The following is an 18688-nucleotide window of genomic DNA, read 5'->3' on the forward strand; positions in this document are numbered from 1 at the left end:
CCCCAAATGAACCGGTAATTTCAGTCACTGACTAGTTAGTGGTGGATGGGTGCCTATATTACTGATGTCATTATATACATCTTAACGGCCATATGTCTGCGATTCCCGGACAGAATGCTAATTTAAAGTAAATTTAAGCAATTTAAAATTTTCTATCCCACTGTCCCCATAAATACATAGGGTCAGGTGACCAATGTATCCAAATTTTTGTTTCAGAAAATATGATCAATACTATATATATTCTTGTTTTGACAATTACTGGCAGATAAATATTTACGTATCTTCTGAGTTTGTTAAACTGAATTGGGAAGTCTCTGCTATGAAAGAATTCTTTAAGTGTTCAAATACAATATAATAGTAATAATAATTATTATTATAAAACATAATAGTTCATATGGAGAAGCAAAGTTATCCTTCCAAATTCAGTAAACAGATGTTATATGCAGTTTAGTAGGTCCCAGTTATAATGTAAGACTCTCAGCGGTTGGAATGTTTTATATATCACACCCCCATCGCCACACCTTGCACAGCACACAAAACATTTAATGAATGTCCAGTGTTGTTGAATGTGATCGTGCTGAATGAGGGATGGCATCGCCCCGATTCACCTCTGATGACACTGCACAAGCTTAACGCTGAACTACTTAAATATTCTTAAGTATTTGCAACAGAAAACTATCAATATTTTAAGCCAGAATTTTGCTACCAGAAAGATAAAGCAATGGACTGGTAAACCATTTGCATAAACGGTGAAAGCACCAATACATTGATTTCCACTCCTAGAAAATGAGATTTTGCATGTTTCTGCTTTAAGGGACAGCCCCAGCACACGCATCTCACAAAGAAGCCCTTTTAAGCCGCATAGGTGTCTACCCTAAAATGCCCTGGGAATTTCTGGAGACTCGCAGGCATACTCCTAATCAAGATCCCAGTTCCTCCCTGCTTTCTCCTTCCTGGAGTTACCTGAAAGAAAAGCTCTAATGTGGTGCATTAGTTGTACTTTTGAAAGTCAGAGATGGATTATCTAGTTAATTCTCTCGGGGGCTCATGTCAGAACAGAGAGCAGCTTCACTTATTTGCACCTAAATGGAACTTAAGGATAAAGCAAGAATATTACTTTTTTTTTTCTAGTATAATTTACATAATACCTGCTCTCTCTAGTCAGGCAAAACCCAATGCACAGCATAGGGCCCAAATGTTTGAGCATTTTATGGAAGAAATCTTGCCAGCAATGTTGTCCTGGTGTGCATTTTGACATTAAAACTCTTATTTTTATCCCTAACCCCTGAAAGTGGCAGAAAGCTATCACTTGAGGTGTTTCTTTGGCATCGAGTGGGACGTACATCCTGACAAGCTGCCTACAGCCACAGTGGGTGTAGACAGACAAAGAGCTACTTGGTGAAGACAACCTGTAACCCTGCCAGATGATTCATCTTGGTGAGAGAGAGAAGGAGATTCAGATAAATTTGCAAGAAATAAGCATGATCCTAATAGACAATTAGGAAAGTCAGAATATTATATATATATATACACACATATACATATACACACACACATACATATGAAAAGTAATATAAATGTGCATAAAAAACTTGAGCAAGCATTTTCTTCACGCAAAATCTCTGTGCGTTTAAAGAATAATGAACCAGCCAAGTTTTGGTTCCTGAAACAAAAGGCTCTCCCAGAGGTCACCCAACTTACTCCTACAAAGAGTCTTCTAGATCCCAGCGACCATCATCTCAGTGCTAAGCAACTTTCTGTTGCCGCAGGGAGGGAGGAAGCATAAAACTAGCTACTGAGCAGATTTCCCATCCCAGGTGTGCCACTCATGGGCGGGGCTGCCTTGATCAAGCCCCTTGGGTATCTGTGACATTGTTTCCTCACGTGCAAAATGATGTAGCTGGATACTGGAAGTAACTTTCCTCCTTCTGAGCACCTGAGACTTGCTAACTATCCTGTTCATCTCTGTACAGTGATTGACCTTCACGTGTCACACTACAACTGCTTCCTTAGAAAATCACGGAGAACAGAGGCTGGCTACCAGGTACACAGCAACATCACAATAAACAGTTGGTAAAAATGCCCTAAGCTCTTGGCTACCCTAATACAATATGAAATGATCCAACCCCTTCCAAGCAGCCTTGGTCTCCAAGATACCAGATCATTCCTTTATTGACTTTTCCTATCACTAAAGACACTCTTTAGTGGGCTCTGAAGCCCTCTGGCTGTAGCTCTTGCTACGCAGTAAGGATGCTGCCCAGTTTTCTCAGTCTCTCAGCCCATCAAACTCAGCTGGCTTTGCGTGTCCAGAATGACCCCAGACACCGATAAGAGAGTCAGAAGCAATTATGGTTCAGGCCACGCTGGAAACTCAGCTCCAAGTGGAAGGTTTTGAACTTGTTGGGCTGAGAGGGGTTTGAGGAACTCATTGCGAGGAGCAGCCCTGGGGCCTGACTGCCCACATCCTCTCTGACAAGTTTACACTGTCCTTCCAGGCTCTGCCTTGCATTATGTCAAGGACAAAGTCTTAGTTCGGTAACTCTCTGAAACTTGCTAATCGTTAGCATTTTTTTTTTTTAAAGGATGTTTGCAGATGTAATTATTATTTTATTTATTTATTTTTGCTGTGTTGGGTCTTCGTTTCCTAGTTGTGGCAAGGGGGGGGCCACTCTTCATCGCGGTACGCAGTCCTCTCACTATCGTGGCCTCTTGCTGCGGAGCACAGGCCCCAGACGCGCAGGCTCAGTAGCTGTGGCTCACGGGCCTAGTTGCTCCGCGGCATGTGGGATCCTCCCAGACCAGGGCTCGAACCCGTGTCCCCTGCATTGGTAGGCAGATTCTCAACCACTGCGCCACCAGGGAAGTCCTCATTAGCATTTTTAAAAAGGAAAACAGACCTCAAGCTCAGTTAACAGACAACACTAATTAGAGTGAATTTAGGATCTTGTCTTTCTTTCTTTGTGTCCACGGGTCCCTCCTATTTATGCAAGTGAAACAATTTTCCATCTCCAGCAAGGCCTTCCTACCAGCAGGGTTTCTGTTTCCCCAGACATGTCCACTAGCTCTCACTCCATCGGTGCGGGCCTCTGAACTGGGCCCACCCTATCCTCCAATCATTTTCCTGAGCAACTCACTGACCCACCTACCTGCTGCACGTCCTCATGGTCTCCCAAAGTCTCAGCCAGCCTTCTGATCCCTCACTGCCCCCTCAGCAGTGAGGTCATTACCAACCCATGGGCTGAATGTGGCTGGGAGGAAGGTCTCCAGGGCCCTAAGAGCTTCAGTAAATCCTCAAATATTACATAGCTTGTGAGTGGCTCAGTCAGGATCTGAACCCATACTGTTGGCCTCTAAAGGCTTTCCGTTTACCCATAATTCTCTGATTTCTCTCACCACAGTACCCACAATCCTCTGCTCTACCTCATGGGAATACCCACAATCCTCTGCTGTACTTCACTGGAATACCCATCATCCTCTGCTGTACCTCACCAGAATACCCATCATCCTCTGCGGTCTCTCATCAGAGTACCCACAGAACAAAAGGACCTTTCCATTTATCTGAACTTTAATGTCTTTCAAGGTCCCACTCAACTCCTACCTTCCCCAGAAGCTCGGTATGCTTCCTAAACATGAGGCAGCAGGTTGGCTACTCTGAGGGAAATGCTGGCGGTAGGTTAATGAAAAGAAGACCCTGGTTGGAAGAACCGTCACCATGATGAGCAAGAAAGGAAAAATATACAGCTGAATCTAATGCCTTGTAGCACAGTGGTTCTCAGCCCAAGCTGCACGTTAGAATTGATCTGTGGAGATTTAAAAATCCTCATGCCCAAGCCACACCCCAGATCAATGAACTCAGAATCCCTGGGATGGAACCAGGACATCATCAATTTTTTAAACTCTCCAGATGCTTCCAAGGCACAGCCAAATATGAGAACCACTAGTAGAGAATGTAATTAATGCGACCCCTACGAGACTACAGGACTTGGAATCAAAGGACCACGTCCACTGTGACCTGACACTGTATGACACTTATAAAGTCAACTGCCTCTGTGGAACTCAGTTTCTTCATCTATCTGTAAAGTGAACTTGAACTTTTTGCCCTTCCTATTTTGAAAGGTTAGTGTATGATTTTCAAATGAGATGATGCCGTGAAAGTGTAAGCTGCACATAGTAATTATTATTGTGGCAATTTTCACTACTGATCCTCCAATGGTGATGTTCAAATGCTCAGGAAAAAAGAGGTGATAAAAATGCACAGAGAAGAAAAAAATCCGGTAATAGTTGGATTAGAAAAATTAGACATAATGACTCAAGAGAAATACAGCCTAGTTAGTACCTTAAGGATATATGTACAAGTTATTTTGTAAATGAAATAAAAAAGGCTGTCGGAGAACACTTGCAATGGCATTGTTTTCAGATCATCACTTACAGTAGAAGCTTACTAATTCAGACTAAGGTATAGGCTTGGCTTTAATGGGGAGAAATGAATTTACTGCGCTACTTTATTAATTTAGCGTAGATACAAAATTTATTAGGGTGTGGTGGCAAACCCAACAGAACACACTTGGAAAAACATCTATTTTGATCAGTTTACGAAACAATGGAACCATCATGAATTGCTACAGATATTTGGCTGTTTATTTAAACAGGGGAAGAATCTAAGTCATTTTAAGATCCCAATTCAATGGGCTTGCTCCGAAAGTTCCTTTAAACTTGTCAGTTTGACACCTGGTGCATCCCACAGAAGGCATAAAGAAAATGGCACTAGGATCATACCAGGCCCTCAACGGTTTCTTATGGTAGTCCCAGCCTGAGGTCTGGGTCCTGAGCATATGAAGGCGAGAGGACAAAGAAGTTTCTCGCTCTTTTGTATGCATATGGCACTGAGCAAACCATAGAAATGATGGTTGCAATTCGTACGTTGCTTTTGCTGGCTTTCTCTTCCCTTCCGTATCCCTATGCTGCTTCCTAAAACCTTTCTCCCTTGGTACCCCTCTCCAAGGTGGAGTCTCACCCAGACTTAATAAACACAGGGGATTATAAGCTCCTAAATTACTTTAGGAAAATTATTTTCCTGTCTTCTTTCCTTCCAAGCCTCAAATTCTAAATTTCAGTTTTCTGAGATGGGTTGATAGAGCAAAGCCTGCAGATTTAACTGGGTCACACTAACATGTGAAGGACTCCCCTTAAGTATGTATCTTCTTAATTCTTTATTTCTTACATAGAATGATGCTTTAATGGATGGAATTTCAGGGAAACATACCTAAGTGAGAAAATATTGGTAGATAGGGTATGGGGATGACAAGATTGCACAATGGGAGAAGATACCACCAAAAAGGCCAGTCCTGTCAGGGGACCTGATCCTGGGTTTAGCCCCGCTGAAATGCCCACAGTTCTCATAGCTTCATCATTTTCTCCAATTTTGAACCTTTAGGTTTTTCACACCTTCTGTGGTGCTAGCCGATAGGGTAGGCTAGAGTGAGGTGGGGTAAGAGGAAGCATCTGGGTATATGAAGAGAAAGAATAGATGAGTAGATAGATAAGGCTAGATGTTTAACAATAATAGCTACTGTTTGTTGAATACTTAACATGTGTTATCCACGTTATCATACACTATCTCCAACTGTTAGATGAAACCATGTCTAGTGACACACTTTGAAAACAGCAACCTTTCCGTTTAGCCTTATTCTACCCATTACAGAGAAGAGAAAAGTAAGCCTCAAGCCGATTAAGTTACCCGAGATGACAAAAGCTAATTGAGTGAGAAACATGGGACCCGCTTCCGGGTCTCTCTGACTCTGAAACGTTTTTTTACTTAAATTCGCCTTCATGCATTCTCCAGCCACAATCCGTTATACGTGGGGTCTCTGGAAGGAGAGGGGCCACCGAGAGCTCACGGCGTTCTTTTTAATGGTCTATGACGTTCCTTTTCTCAGATTGCTTCTTCCCTTTATTAATCTGAATTAGCTTTTCCACAGGGCCAAGAAGAAAAACTGAGCACTGCTGGCATCTATATTTGAATAAGTGGTCAACAGACGGGCATGGGGGACGGGCATGGGACAACATGTATTCAGTCACTGTCTCCATCCTTCCCGAGCCTGAGGTGTTTACACAGCCCAGTGCATGGGGGACTGCAAATCCTCCACCTTTGGACCCTGGCACAGCTGGCATAAACCTTATGCAAACTAGATTAGATAACCTCTCCTTCCAGGCAACAGCAGAAGTCTTAGCGGAAAGGAAAACAAACCTTGAATCTCCACTGACCTTCCAGCTCCCCTTCACCCTGTAAGTCACACTTCCTTATGAATCTTTTCCCTGCACTCCTCACAGAGTTGAGCTGGCTAGAAAAGATCTTTCCGATCAAGGTGTTGACCGATTCACAAGCCTAGTGACATATTAGAATCACCTGGGGAAATGCTGAAACTCACCAGGGCCCAGGCTCAGCTGCTGGAGACTCTGTGGAATTGGTCTGGGCTGGGGCACAGGTGGGTTGAGAACCTGATCATCGTCTAACCCTCGTCTTATAGTTGAGTTCTGAGGAAGGTCCTTTCTTGGCAGGTGGCTACTTTTCCCAAGCCTGGAAGCTGTTGTCAGGCTCAAGTACAAGATTCTAAGCCTGCGAGGGCTGTGGTCCTGCCTCTTCAGATGTGCCAGTGAACACCTGAACCCTGCATTGGCTTCAACCCAGACAGCAGACCCCTACCCAGACCATTCTCCTCTCACCCCACACCTGGTGGTTCTTCTTGCCATGCTGTGTTAGCTTGTGTGTGCAAAATCAGTAAGGACAACACAGCTGAAAGGTTACAGTATAAGAGAGATCTCAGCAATAAAAGATTTTTTTTTTTTCCTAGCAGGTACTTTCCACTTCTTTCTTAATTATTTCCTAATTCCAACACTGTCCATTTCCCCCCCCCCCACAATTTTATCTCCATCTCATAAAGCATTGATAAGCTAAGCCCTAAAAAAAATAAAATTTAGTTTTGTAGCCTCATGTGAGTTAAGAAAATAGGATCAAAGTTCAAGGATTGATATCATCGTGATTTTGCCCTGCTGAAATTCATTTGTTTCCTAAGAGGAAGAAATAACTGATATGATCTGACGTGCCCAAACTATTTGCCCAAGTGACACAATTACGAAAGGGCAACGTTCTTTGATTTCTACCCATACAGCCTCCTGACCTGAGACACCGTCTGGGGTTTCCAAAACAAAGCCGGGCCCTCTGCTGAGATGAGCTGCAGAAAGCAGTTCATGTTCATTGACAATAAGCAGCTCACCTGTAGGAAGAGAAGGTGAGTTTTCGGGGCACCATGTTATTCATAGGTTACATACGCTTTAACAGAGAGACCACATTCTGCTTTTATTTGATAAGAGTTCAGCTCTGGGTCAAAATATCTAACAGGAAACGTATTCGTGTCTGCACACAGAATGTAGGCAGAAATTGAGAATGAGAAAGAAGGGTCAGAACCTATTAAGCCAGGAATTTAAAATTTCCAAGAAGAATGTAGGTAACTATTTAAACTCTGAGTGATATTTGAAACTCCTCTATTCCTTTCAAAGTATTTTGTATGACTTTGGAATTACAGAGGTGAACCCTGTCCTCAGTCAGCGTGCTAACAGAGACTGTTTTGAAAACTTCTGGAAAGTATTTCTGTAGGGTGCAAAATCATACATTCATCTTATAGAATACTTTCAAGAGAAAAGGAATATTTTATGAAGGACAATGATTTTGGCTGCACTGAATCTCACTTTGGCTTTAAGAAATCCTGCCTCCTTTATCTAAACTTATTATATGAAGACAGCATGTTGCTTAAAACTAAACAGAAAGAGGAAGGAAGAAAACCGCTTCCTTGAGGAACAGTTTCAGTCCTTTAAAACTTAACACACAATAAAAATACTCCCTTTATTACCATTGCCCACTTCAGCAGCAATTCAAAGTTCACAGCAATTCAGAGAAAAGGCCAAATTTCTTCAAGCAGAATCAAAGGCACTTGAGACTTCCTCAGATTACAGGCCACGTAAATAAAAGCACTCAATAAAAATATTTCCCATCCCATCGTGTATCAGAATTTTATAAATACCTGTGTAAAGACTTAGCCACTCTCTCAACACTCAGAATTTTAGATCATTTTTCCCAACTGGTGTGCACTCAGGGAATGTACTCACTGCTGACCTATTGATTCGCATTTGTTCACCACATTTTGTTTAGGTAAAAAAAGAGAAACAAACACTTTTTGGAACAATCTGTATAAATTACAGTCAAGCTCTCTGTAGAGTTCTCAAGAGTTCAGATCTCTCGGCTAATTAAATGCCAGGGCACTTACTGAAATAAGTATTGTGAATGAAAGAATCAGTACAGATGAAGTAGAAATGCATATAGCACGCGCTGAACTTCAGCTCCATTTTCTCCTTCGCAAAACGAGGAAACAGGGGTGGTGGACTGGATAGGTTTTGAAGTACCTCACTGGTCCTCAACACATCTGTGGACCAGAGGAATCAAAATGACCCATCAAACTCAGAAACAGCCAAACAAGACAGGTCATTGTAAGTCTGGAGATAAAAGAAGGTGCCTGGAGAGCTGAATCTATTAAGGTTTCCTAAGGTGACTCTGATACTCAGCCAGGAAACAGAGTCAGGAACTTTGCAGCTCCTGAGAGCCGCAAATGGCAGTTTTGTCTTGCATTTACATATGCTCAAGAAAAAAAAATGCTATTATATTAGAAGCTTGGAAACTCACACTTTAAATATAGTAGGAATATTGTTATTTTAAAAAGCTTTCTTAGAAAGGTATCTTTTGTGATTAATTTTTCAACCCTAACTTTTCTTTCGAGTGCACTTACATTTTTGAATTTGCCTAAGATACACTTAAGTCATTATAGGGAAAGAAGGTGAAGTTAAAAGTAGAAAAAAAAATCCTATGCCTGATAAGAATGTTTATAGACATTTCTCCAAAGAAGACATCCAGATGGCCAAAAGCCACATGAAAAGATGCTCAACATCACTAATTATTAGAGAAATGTAAATCAAAACTACAATGAGGTATCACCTCACACTGGTCAGAACAGCCATCATCAAAAAATCTACAAATAATAAATGCTGGAGATTGTGTGGAGGAAAAGGAACTCTCCTACACTGCTGGTGGGAATGTAAATTGGTGCAGCCACTATGGAGAACAGTATGGAGGTTCCTTAAACTAAAAACAGAACTACCAATATGATCCATTAATTCCACTCCTGGGTATATAATTTGAAAACCATAATTTGAAAAGATACATGCACCCCAATGTTCACAGCAGCACTATTTACAATAGTCAAGACATGGAAGCAACCTAGATGTCCTGCAACAGATAAATGGATAAAGGATAAAGAAGATGTGGTACATATATACAATGGAATACTACACAGTCATAAAAAAGAATGAAATAATGTCATTTGCAGCAACATGGATGGGTCTAGAGATTATGTGAAGTATGTCAGACAGAGAAAGACAAATATCATATAAAATCACTTATATGTGGAATCTAAAAACAAATGATACAAATGAACTTATATACAAAACAGAAAAAGACCCATAGACATAGAAAAAAAACTTATGGTTACCAAAGAGGGAAGGGGAGGAGAGGGGTAAATTAGGAGTTTAGGATTAACATATACACACTACTATATAAAAACTAGATAACCAACAAGGAGCTACTGTATAGCACAGGGAACTATACTCAATATTTTGTAATAACCTATAAGGAAAAGGAATCTGAAAAAGAAGAGATATATACGTGTATATATATATGTATATGTGAAACTAATGCAGCATTGTAAATCAACTATACTTCAATTAAAAAAAATTCTAATTTATGAAATAAAGTAATATCTCTGCTAGGCATGACTTGGGCTTCAATGAGGAAGGCCCCAGCCTACGTCACATGTTTTCTGTGTACATAAGAGAATCTGGATATATATTTGATGACTGACAGATTTTAGGATGACTAGAAAGGTTCCCTTTCCCCAAGCATCACCTGCTTAATCACATCTGAGACTACTTTTAAGGAACTATTTAAGGAAAAAGTCATTTTGATTTTCAATTAGATCACTTGGAATGGAAATAACTTGGGTATCAGACCGTACTGCTTTAAACACAGGCTAAGAGATCAATAACTGAGCTTAGGGCATCATTAGAAGAGATGGAGCTGGGTTCGGAAGCTACACAGCTCAGGCAGGGCTCTCCAAGAAGACGGGAAGAGTAAAGGGGTGAAGAGAGCTGATTGTGGACACCGTTACAACAGGGCTGTGTACTATGTCAACCTCTCTGTGCCTCTCCTGGGACAATGACACACTGCACCTCCTGACAAAGTTCCTGCACTCCATCTTTGTGGAGACCTACTCTGCCTGCCTAAAGGGTGCCAAGTCACTTGAGGGACCCAACACTGGTGATGTGTGACTCTGGGCAGGCAATCTAACAGCTCTGTACCTCAGTTTCCTCTTTTGTAAAATGGAGACATTTCAAATGGTTCTTGTGAAAATTCAGTGAGCTCACACTTGTGAAATGACTGGACTCTGACCAGTACATAGCAGCTGCTCAGCGCACGTCAGAAGCGGGGCCTGGGGTGGTACGGGGGGCACAGCACGGTAGGGTGATGTGCTCCATGCTGCATTTTGTGTAGACCAGGCCTCATGGGATTGCACAGAAGCATCAAAATCCGAGAGTTCTAAGAGCAAGAGAAAACCACTCGAAATCATCTTTCTGTGCGGACGGTTGTTGCCCTGAGTCTAGCACGTGTTTTATTTAATCCATGTATAAAAAAAAATAAGCCAGTATTTACAGACTAAGAAACTGCTCATAAAAACTTGAACTTTCATCTTCTTTTGAAATGTATGGCCGTCTGTCCACACCGGTGTGCATTCTGAGTCATCTGGATCTGCTGCAGTGGGGCTGTGACTGCTGCCTTCAGACCGGACAGAGGCTCTTCGGTCAGTTTGCCATAGTCTCCACCACTCCCTACTGCCCTTTGGAATTAAACCAAGTGTAGGTTGCGACTGCATGGTTTTAAAAAGCAAGACTTTTGCCTTTGAATAACAAACAAAAAACAAGCAAACACCACATCTCTCTGTACCTATTTCCTTATCAAAAGCGGAAAAATAGAATGTAACCCCCCAGAGGACACACAATTGTTCTCATACCTGGCCTACTTTAACCATTTACATTATTTGGCAATTGTAGGTTTTTCTGTTTGTGGTCCCTAAAGTAATCCAAAACCTCTTCAATCACAAATACAAAAGAAAAGGAGGAACCCAGAGAGTTTAAGTGACAGTCTGAGGCCAAAAGTCTCGTTAGTGGCAGAAGCTGTACCACGTGCAGGTTTTTTTCCCCCTCACGAGTGCTTCCATTTATCTGTCCACTTTTTTCTTTCCAAATAAATAAAAGCTAATGGGTTCAATTCATGTTCCATAGAGAAAAGCAGAGACAAGAGGAAATCTATCAGCTACAGCAAAGCAGCACAAAAGGTAGCTACAGACACAAGAGGACTTTAATGGGTAATCTATCATGAGTGTTACGATTCTCTGTATCTTTGGTTGCCTGTGTTGAAATATTTTGACAGATGAAGCTGAAGGCGTATCGTCCTCTCAACTAGCTGCTCCATTTCATTTACGCTGAACTGCCCCCGTTCATATCGAATCATGAATGTTTTTTCTAACATGTTTCCTAACTACTCAACTAAATGAAATGGTAACCTGGGCTTCAAGAATGTATCACATGATACAGAAGAACCCCCCAAATACCTAGAAAGAATGAGCTAGGGAAAGAAGCAGAGCAAGAGGGAAATGGAAGATGGTTCTCCTTTTTCAGTCTCCTCTGCAGACAATCCTTTGAGGTCTTTTATTTTCCCATAATGAAAGGAACCTATCCTGGGTGTTAGGTGTATCACTTTCCCTCCGTATATTGGCAATATTTCTCTTACTCATGGGCTTGTCTCTCCCACAGAAGAAATGTCAGGCACAAACATTATATGGCTTATTAATTGATTTCAGTTTCCTTTCACTTACTTTTGTATTTTGAGACAAGGATTTTGCGAGCTGGGATGTTAGGCTCCACCATCCGATTATCCCACTGATAATTGATCAGTTTCACTCTATGTATCTCACTTAGGGAAGTCTGAGATTTATTTCTAGTTCTACCACTTAGCATTTGCCAGAGTTGAAACGGTCCTCTTTGAGACTCATCCTTAAAAATGAGCAGGTTAATATCTAATTTAGAGGCTGTTGAAATGAACAAATGAGATCCATTTTGTGTAAGCACTTTGAAAACTGTAAAGCACCAAACATATGTGTCGTGACACTATGATGGTTATATTAAAATACCAGGGATATAAGATGTTCTGAGAAAGGCAGGCTGTGGGGTGCCTGCCTCTTGAGTCCATGACAACAGAGACTAAAAGAAAAGGTTAAAGGATTGTTGAAAGGAAGTCCTAGGCAGGAGAAGAGTCTCTGGAGAGAGCAGTGCAGTAGGTCTGGTGGCATCTTCCTTTCTGTTCCCAGAACTTGTGCAAGCTGCTTTGTGGGCTCCTATCACATTGTTGCATATATTCAATTCATTATCTGCCTTCCCTCCCCAATTTCCAGCATCCTATAAACTGAGCTTTCCAGGAAAAGGCCTCTTTGTATCTCCAGCACTTAGCTTGGCATCGGCTAGGTACTGCCAGCCTGCTGGGTTCATGCGTTACTTAGTGTGATAGACAGAACAACGTCCCTCGCCTAGATGTCCACATCCTACCTAATCCCCAAAACCTGTGAATATGTTACCTTACCTTCTATGGCCAAAGAGACTTTGCAGATGTGATTAAGTGAAATATCTCGAGATGGGGAGATTATCCTGGATCATGGGGATGGGCCCAATGTAATCACAGTCTCTCTATAAGAGGGAGGGAGGAGAGTCAAACTCCGAAAAAGGAGAAATGACAATGGAACCAGAGTCTGAAGTGATGTAGTTTGAGAATGGAGGAAAGGGCCAAAAGCCAAAGAATGCTAGGATCTAGAAAAGGCAAGGAAATAATTCTGTCCTGAAGCCTCCGGAAGAACGCAGCCCCACCAGTACAGTGATTTTAGACTTCTGACCTCCACAATTATAAGAGAATAAATTTGTGTGGTTTCAAGCCATTAAGTTTGTTACAGCAGCAATAGGAATCTAACATACGTAGGTCCAAAAGTAAATGAATAACTGTCATTTGAATGAATGAATGAGCAAATGAATGGACGGATGAATGAATGGAGAGAGTTCGCCTAGGTTCAAGTCCCAACTTAGATGATATCTAGCTACATAACTTGGGCACCATCAGTTCATCTCTCCAGAAATTCTCCGCATAGAGTCGAGGCCATGGAGTCAGACTGACTACAGTTCGAATCCCTTCTAAGCTACTTCCAGGCTGCACCTTTGGGCAAGAGGTCACCTCTGGGAGCCTACGTGCCCGTCCATCCTCACTAACGTGAGGATAGTGACAGGACTTCCTGCACAGTTGTGGGGACCAAATGAGCTACAGTCTAGTCACAGTCAACGGGGCTCTGAACTAGACACATTGGAAACTGCAGTCACATAAAAATGCCATTAATGTCACTTCATGCCCAGACCTTGAAATGATGCAAACCCTCCAAATTACAAAGAGTCAAGAAGTGCACGGTGACAAAGCCCGTGAGACCACTGACAGCCGCAGGGCGGGTCTGTCTCAGCTGCTGAACAGAAACACCTACTGACCTTTGAGCTGGTCCAGGTGAAATTACACAAGCTCTAAACGATACAAGTAACCAACTCTGAGAAGTCTTCAGGAACACGCCCCTTGAACAAACTATGACCACCCTTCACATGCATGCTTGGCAATTAGCACGGGCCTGGAACTCAGAAAGCTGTTACTCTACTGTTATTGACTCGATGATAAAAGCCTCAGAACAAACACTTCCATGATGGAAAGTAAAACCCACTCTGGCTTTCCTGTGGGTCTCAGACTTTGCACGGGCCTCTGGTTCCTGTCAGAGAAATCTTATAGTTGGAAAATCTGAGTCAGGTGTGCTAATACCCCTCCATATTGTGAAGCAATACATTTCCCAGCTCTTAGCCAAAACAAAGACTTCGGCTTCAGGGAGTGTTAACTATGCACTCCACTGGTTTCACCACATACATCTTGCACAGCCGGTTTTCCTACTGTTCGCCATATTTAGAACACTAGGATGACTGAGGTGACGGACCTCCCTGGGACTCAGTGCCACCCTTCTCTCTATTCTCATGTCTTGAATCCCCAGAGGACAACGTTGTGCCTAGTCCACAATAAAAACTCAATAAATAGCTGTTGAATGTACAAACGACGCTTTATGGTTCATGCAACCCAAATCTCTCTCCAATTTTCCAGATAATGAGCCTGAGGCCAATGAGAGCAATGGCTGAAAAATCCCTTCCGTGTAGCATGAATTCACATCAGTAACTGTCTCCACTCTAGAGAGAAGAGCTGATCCCCCAAATCTAATAGACTGGGTGATTAAGAGGAAATAGTTGGAAAACACATTTTTAAAAGTCTCTGTTTTTCTAAGAGGCTTCCGGTTTCACAAAACGAATTCTGATGATAAGAGTGTATACCATGGTTTTGGCTAACGAGTGTGTGAAGAGATTAGCAAAGAATGATGAAAAGAAAGTAAGAACTTGGTGAAACAGAGCCACAATGAGGAGACTGGAAAAAGCACAGGAGGGATGCTGAATTACTTAGTTCTAATTAAAGCCTGGTGTTACCTGTGAGTGGGGACAGAAGCCTGACATTTCAGGTTCATATGACTCTTTAAGGCTAAACAGAACCGTTTAATACAGAGTCAAGTCTGAGTTTTTACTTATACATCAATTTTCTGCCAAAGCAAATGTAATACCTAGGAAAGATTCAGAGCTAGGAGGACTTAAATACTTATCCTTACCGTAGGTGACCACACATCAGGAAAAGCCGGGCATGCCTTTCCTGTGTGAAGGCCACCTCAAGAAGAATCTAAACCTTTTCCTGAGAAATGCATTTGAGAGTTTTTCTACTGTTGTTATGGAGCTAACTTTGTTTTCAAGATTTTTTTTGAGGTGGACCATTTTTAAAGTATTGAGTTTGTTACAATATTGCTTCTGTTTTATGTTTTGGTTTTTTGGACACGAGGCCTGTGGGATCTTAGCTCCCCGACCAGGGATTGAACCCACACCCCCTGCACTGGAAGGTGAAGTCTTAACCACTGGACAGCCAGCGAAGTCCCTATGGAGCTAACTTTTATCTCCTCCAAGGAGGCTTAAGTCAACTCGTTATACTGCTTTCACTGGAGACAGAGAACAGTTGTCCCCGTTGTCATACTGTAGTTCTGTAGATGTCTCAAGAGTCAACGATTTAGGACATAGACTTCTTAAAGTTAATTCTATCTAGATTTCTTAACTTTATATGATACTGTGACTTTTATTGTCAGATTCCTCTCGATCTTTGTCATCACAAGTGGGGTTGCAGAGCCCAGAACCCGTGAATTCAGGGACGCTAGTGTGAAACGATCTTTACCAGCCGGATTCCTAGGATTGCCTCCCCACACCCACATGCTCTTTAGCTAGCCAAAACCTAGGGCTGCCCAGTGATCAGCTTAAACTTTGGCCCACTTCCTTTCCTTCTTTAGGTTTTGAAAGCCCCCTATGCATAGTCGTGCAGTGGACATTGAGTGCCTATTTGTGATTTTCAGTGCTCTTCAATGAAAGTCCCACATTGATCTAGATAGAGTGCCTGGGCTCTTTCTGCTGTCAGAGCCTTCTCATCTGTATGGCCAACTTGGGTCATGCTCAGATTAGATGCCCTGCTTCCCAGCCTGGTCACTTCACTAATGTTAAAACACCGTGGGATAAGGGCTATCAGAAGATCACTTGTTGGGACTTCCCTGGCAGTCCAGTGGTTAAGACTCCGCACTTCCAATACAGGGGGTGCAGGTTCGATCCCTGGTCGGGGAACTAAGATCCCATGTGCCATGCGGTGCAACCGAAAAAGTTAATTAATTAAAAAAAGAAAAAAAGACAACTTGGTAGTGCACTGACCACTGACTCTCTCTGGACCTCTGTAGACTCCACATGGCCTGAGGAGCAAGACCACACCCATGAGCTGAGAAGACAGGCATAACCTCGGCCAACTCTTCCATGTCCCCTCAGTCTCACCATCAAACTTGTCATCTCACCATCAAACTTGTCATCTCACCAGCCATGATGCAGTGTCCGTGAGCTTCTTACTCTCCAGGAGCCTGCCATGCACGTTCATACCACTGCCCCTTTACCTAGGCTTCCCTCTGCCTGGAACGTTCTTTCTCTTGTTCTCTACCCCTCAGGTCCACCTTAAATGTCAGATCTCTGGGAGGTATTCTTTACCTTCCCTGGGCAGGAAGAGTCAGCGCCTCTCCTGTGTTCCACAGAATGCTGTACATGCCTCTCTTACAACCTTGACCACAGAGTACCGCGATACTTCTATAGGTCTCTCTGCATCTCTATAAACGTATGTTTTGCACCTTCCTACAACCAAACCTACAATTCCTTTCACAAAGTACAAGAAATGAATGAGTTAAATGAATGTGTACAGTATTCCTCAAACAGAGGTGACTGGTAACAGAGGTGACTGGTGTGGCTCCCAGCACTGGGGTCTGGACCATCCTATTCTATTTATCTCCAGGTTAGGGAGGACAGAGCTAGAGAAATCCAAGCAAAACAAGCCAACCAGTATCCAGCCAAGAGCAAGACACGTGGTGTACCTGATAGACCATTATATTAACAGTTTCTTCTTTTTTCTGTTCTGGAGGTCCTTGACTCTGCAGTAGATTTCGTACTGTTTCTTCCATCCTGAAAAACAAGCAAAAATAAATAAGTAAATAGACAGGTAGATAGATAAATGAATAAATAATTTCTTTAAGAAATGTTTCCTATTAACATGGGTCTGTTCCAGTTAGTAGAAATCATTCTTTAGTATATTATTCCCTAAACTTAAACCTGGAAATCTCTTTTCTCTTCTCTCTCCTTCATCCCCTATATTAAGAATCTGTCATGAAGTCCTTTGCGATTGTTCTGCAAAATGGCTTTGGCTTCTCTCTCTTTACCATTCAGGTCTCTATCCTTGGCCTACTATGTACACATGAAAACATCTCCCAACATCCCTCTTCACTTTCAGTTTGACACAGTGTCACCCCAGTAAGTTTCCTGAAATACCACTTTGACTTTTTAAAATCAGTTTTCAAAGTTGACAAATCCTACATGAATCCATTTTCAGCATTAATACACTGTTATGTCTTTCCATGGTGGTCTTTCTATGTTAGCACACAAAGATCTACTTTTTTTCAACTGCTTCCTAATATTCCATGATGTGAAGGCACCACAAATTATTTAACCATTCCCTTGCTGATGGAATTTAAATTACTTCAAAAAAGTTTGCTATTTGAATTAAGAAATACCTTTACAAATACATCTTAGTGCACATTTATGAGTAACTCTATAGGTTATATTATAATATATATTGTATGCTATAATTGTATTTTAAATACCCACTTCAAACCCTTCCCCTTCCCATCCCCCTCCCCCAAACCCAAAAGTAAAGAGTAAAACACACACACCCATTTCCATTTCCAGACATTGTCTCAGGCTGTTACTACTTCTTGGAATGCCAACACCCTTTCACCTTCTCATGGGCCATCCATCTTTCAAAATCCACCTCAAGTTTCACTTCCTAAGAGACTTCTTTATTAGTCCCCTACTTCTATGAATTCTTACAGCCCTACACTTTTTTTTTTTTTTTTTGCGGTATGCAGGCCTCTCACTGTTGTGGTCTCTCCCGTTGCGGAGCACAGGCTCCGGACGCGCAGGCTCAGCGGCCATGGCTCACGGGTGCAGCTGCTCCGCAGCATGTGGGATCTTCCCAGACCGGGGTACGAACCCGTGTCCCCTGCATCGGCAGGCGGACTCTCAACCACTGCGCCACCAGGGAAGCCTGAGTCCTATACTTGAAATCATTCATTCTATCACTTAAAAACTCTCCACTTTACCCTGAGAAAACCAAAATTCAAAAGGAGTCATGTACCAAAATGTTCACTGCAGCTCTGTTTACAATAGCCCAGAGATGGAAACAACCTAAGTGCCCATCATCGGATGAATGGATAAAGAAGATGTGGCACATATACACAATGGAATATTACTCAGCCAGAAAAAGAAACAAAATTGAGCTATTTGTAATGAGGTGGATAGACCTAGAGTCTGTCATACAGAGTGAAGTAAGTCAGAAAGAAAAAGACAAATACTGTATGCTAACACATATATATGGAATTTAAGAAAAAAAAAATGTCATGAAGAACCTAGGGGTAAGGCAGGAATAAAGACGCAGACCTACTAGAGAACAGACTTGAGGTTATGGGGAGGGGGAAGGGTGAGCTGTGACAGGGCGAGAGAGAGTCATGGACATATACACACTAACAAACGTAGTAAGGTAGATAGCTAGTGGGAAGCAGCCGCATGGCACAGGGATATTGGCTGGGTGCTTTGTGACAGCCTGGAGGGGTGGGATAGGGAGGGTGGGAGGGAGGGAGACGCAAGAGGGAAGACATATGGGAACATATGTATATGTATAACTGATTCACTTTGTTATAAAGCAGAAACTAACACACCATTGTAAAGCAATTATACCCCAATA

General features: G+C 42.2%; 1 protein-coding gene across 18 annotated transcripts in view; it reads right to left on the reverse strand.

Moving 5' to 3' along the window:
* NCKAP5 (NCK associated protein 5) overlaps positions 1 to 18688 on the reverse strand; it is a 1134964-nt gene that overhangs the window by 311977 nt on the left and 804299 nt on the right. For all 18 annotated transcript variants that reach the window (XM_079924718.1, XM_079924716.1, XM_079924715.1 and 15 more), the window contains one exon: positions 16767 to 16854. In XM_079924718.1, coding sequence (XP_079780844.1) covers positions 16767 to 16853 — 87 coding nt within the window. In that variant the 5' untranslated portion in view covers position 16854. The remainder of the gene's footprint in view (positions 1 to 16766; positions 16855 to 18688) is intronic.

This window comes from Stenella coeruleoalba (genome assembly GCF_951394435.1).
Source record: "Stenella coeruleoalba genome assembly, chromosome: 6".
NCBI lineage: Eukaryota > Metazoa > Chordata > Mammalia > Artiodactyla > Delphinidae > Stenella > Stenella coeruleoalba.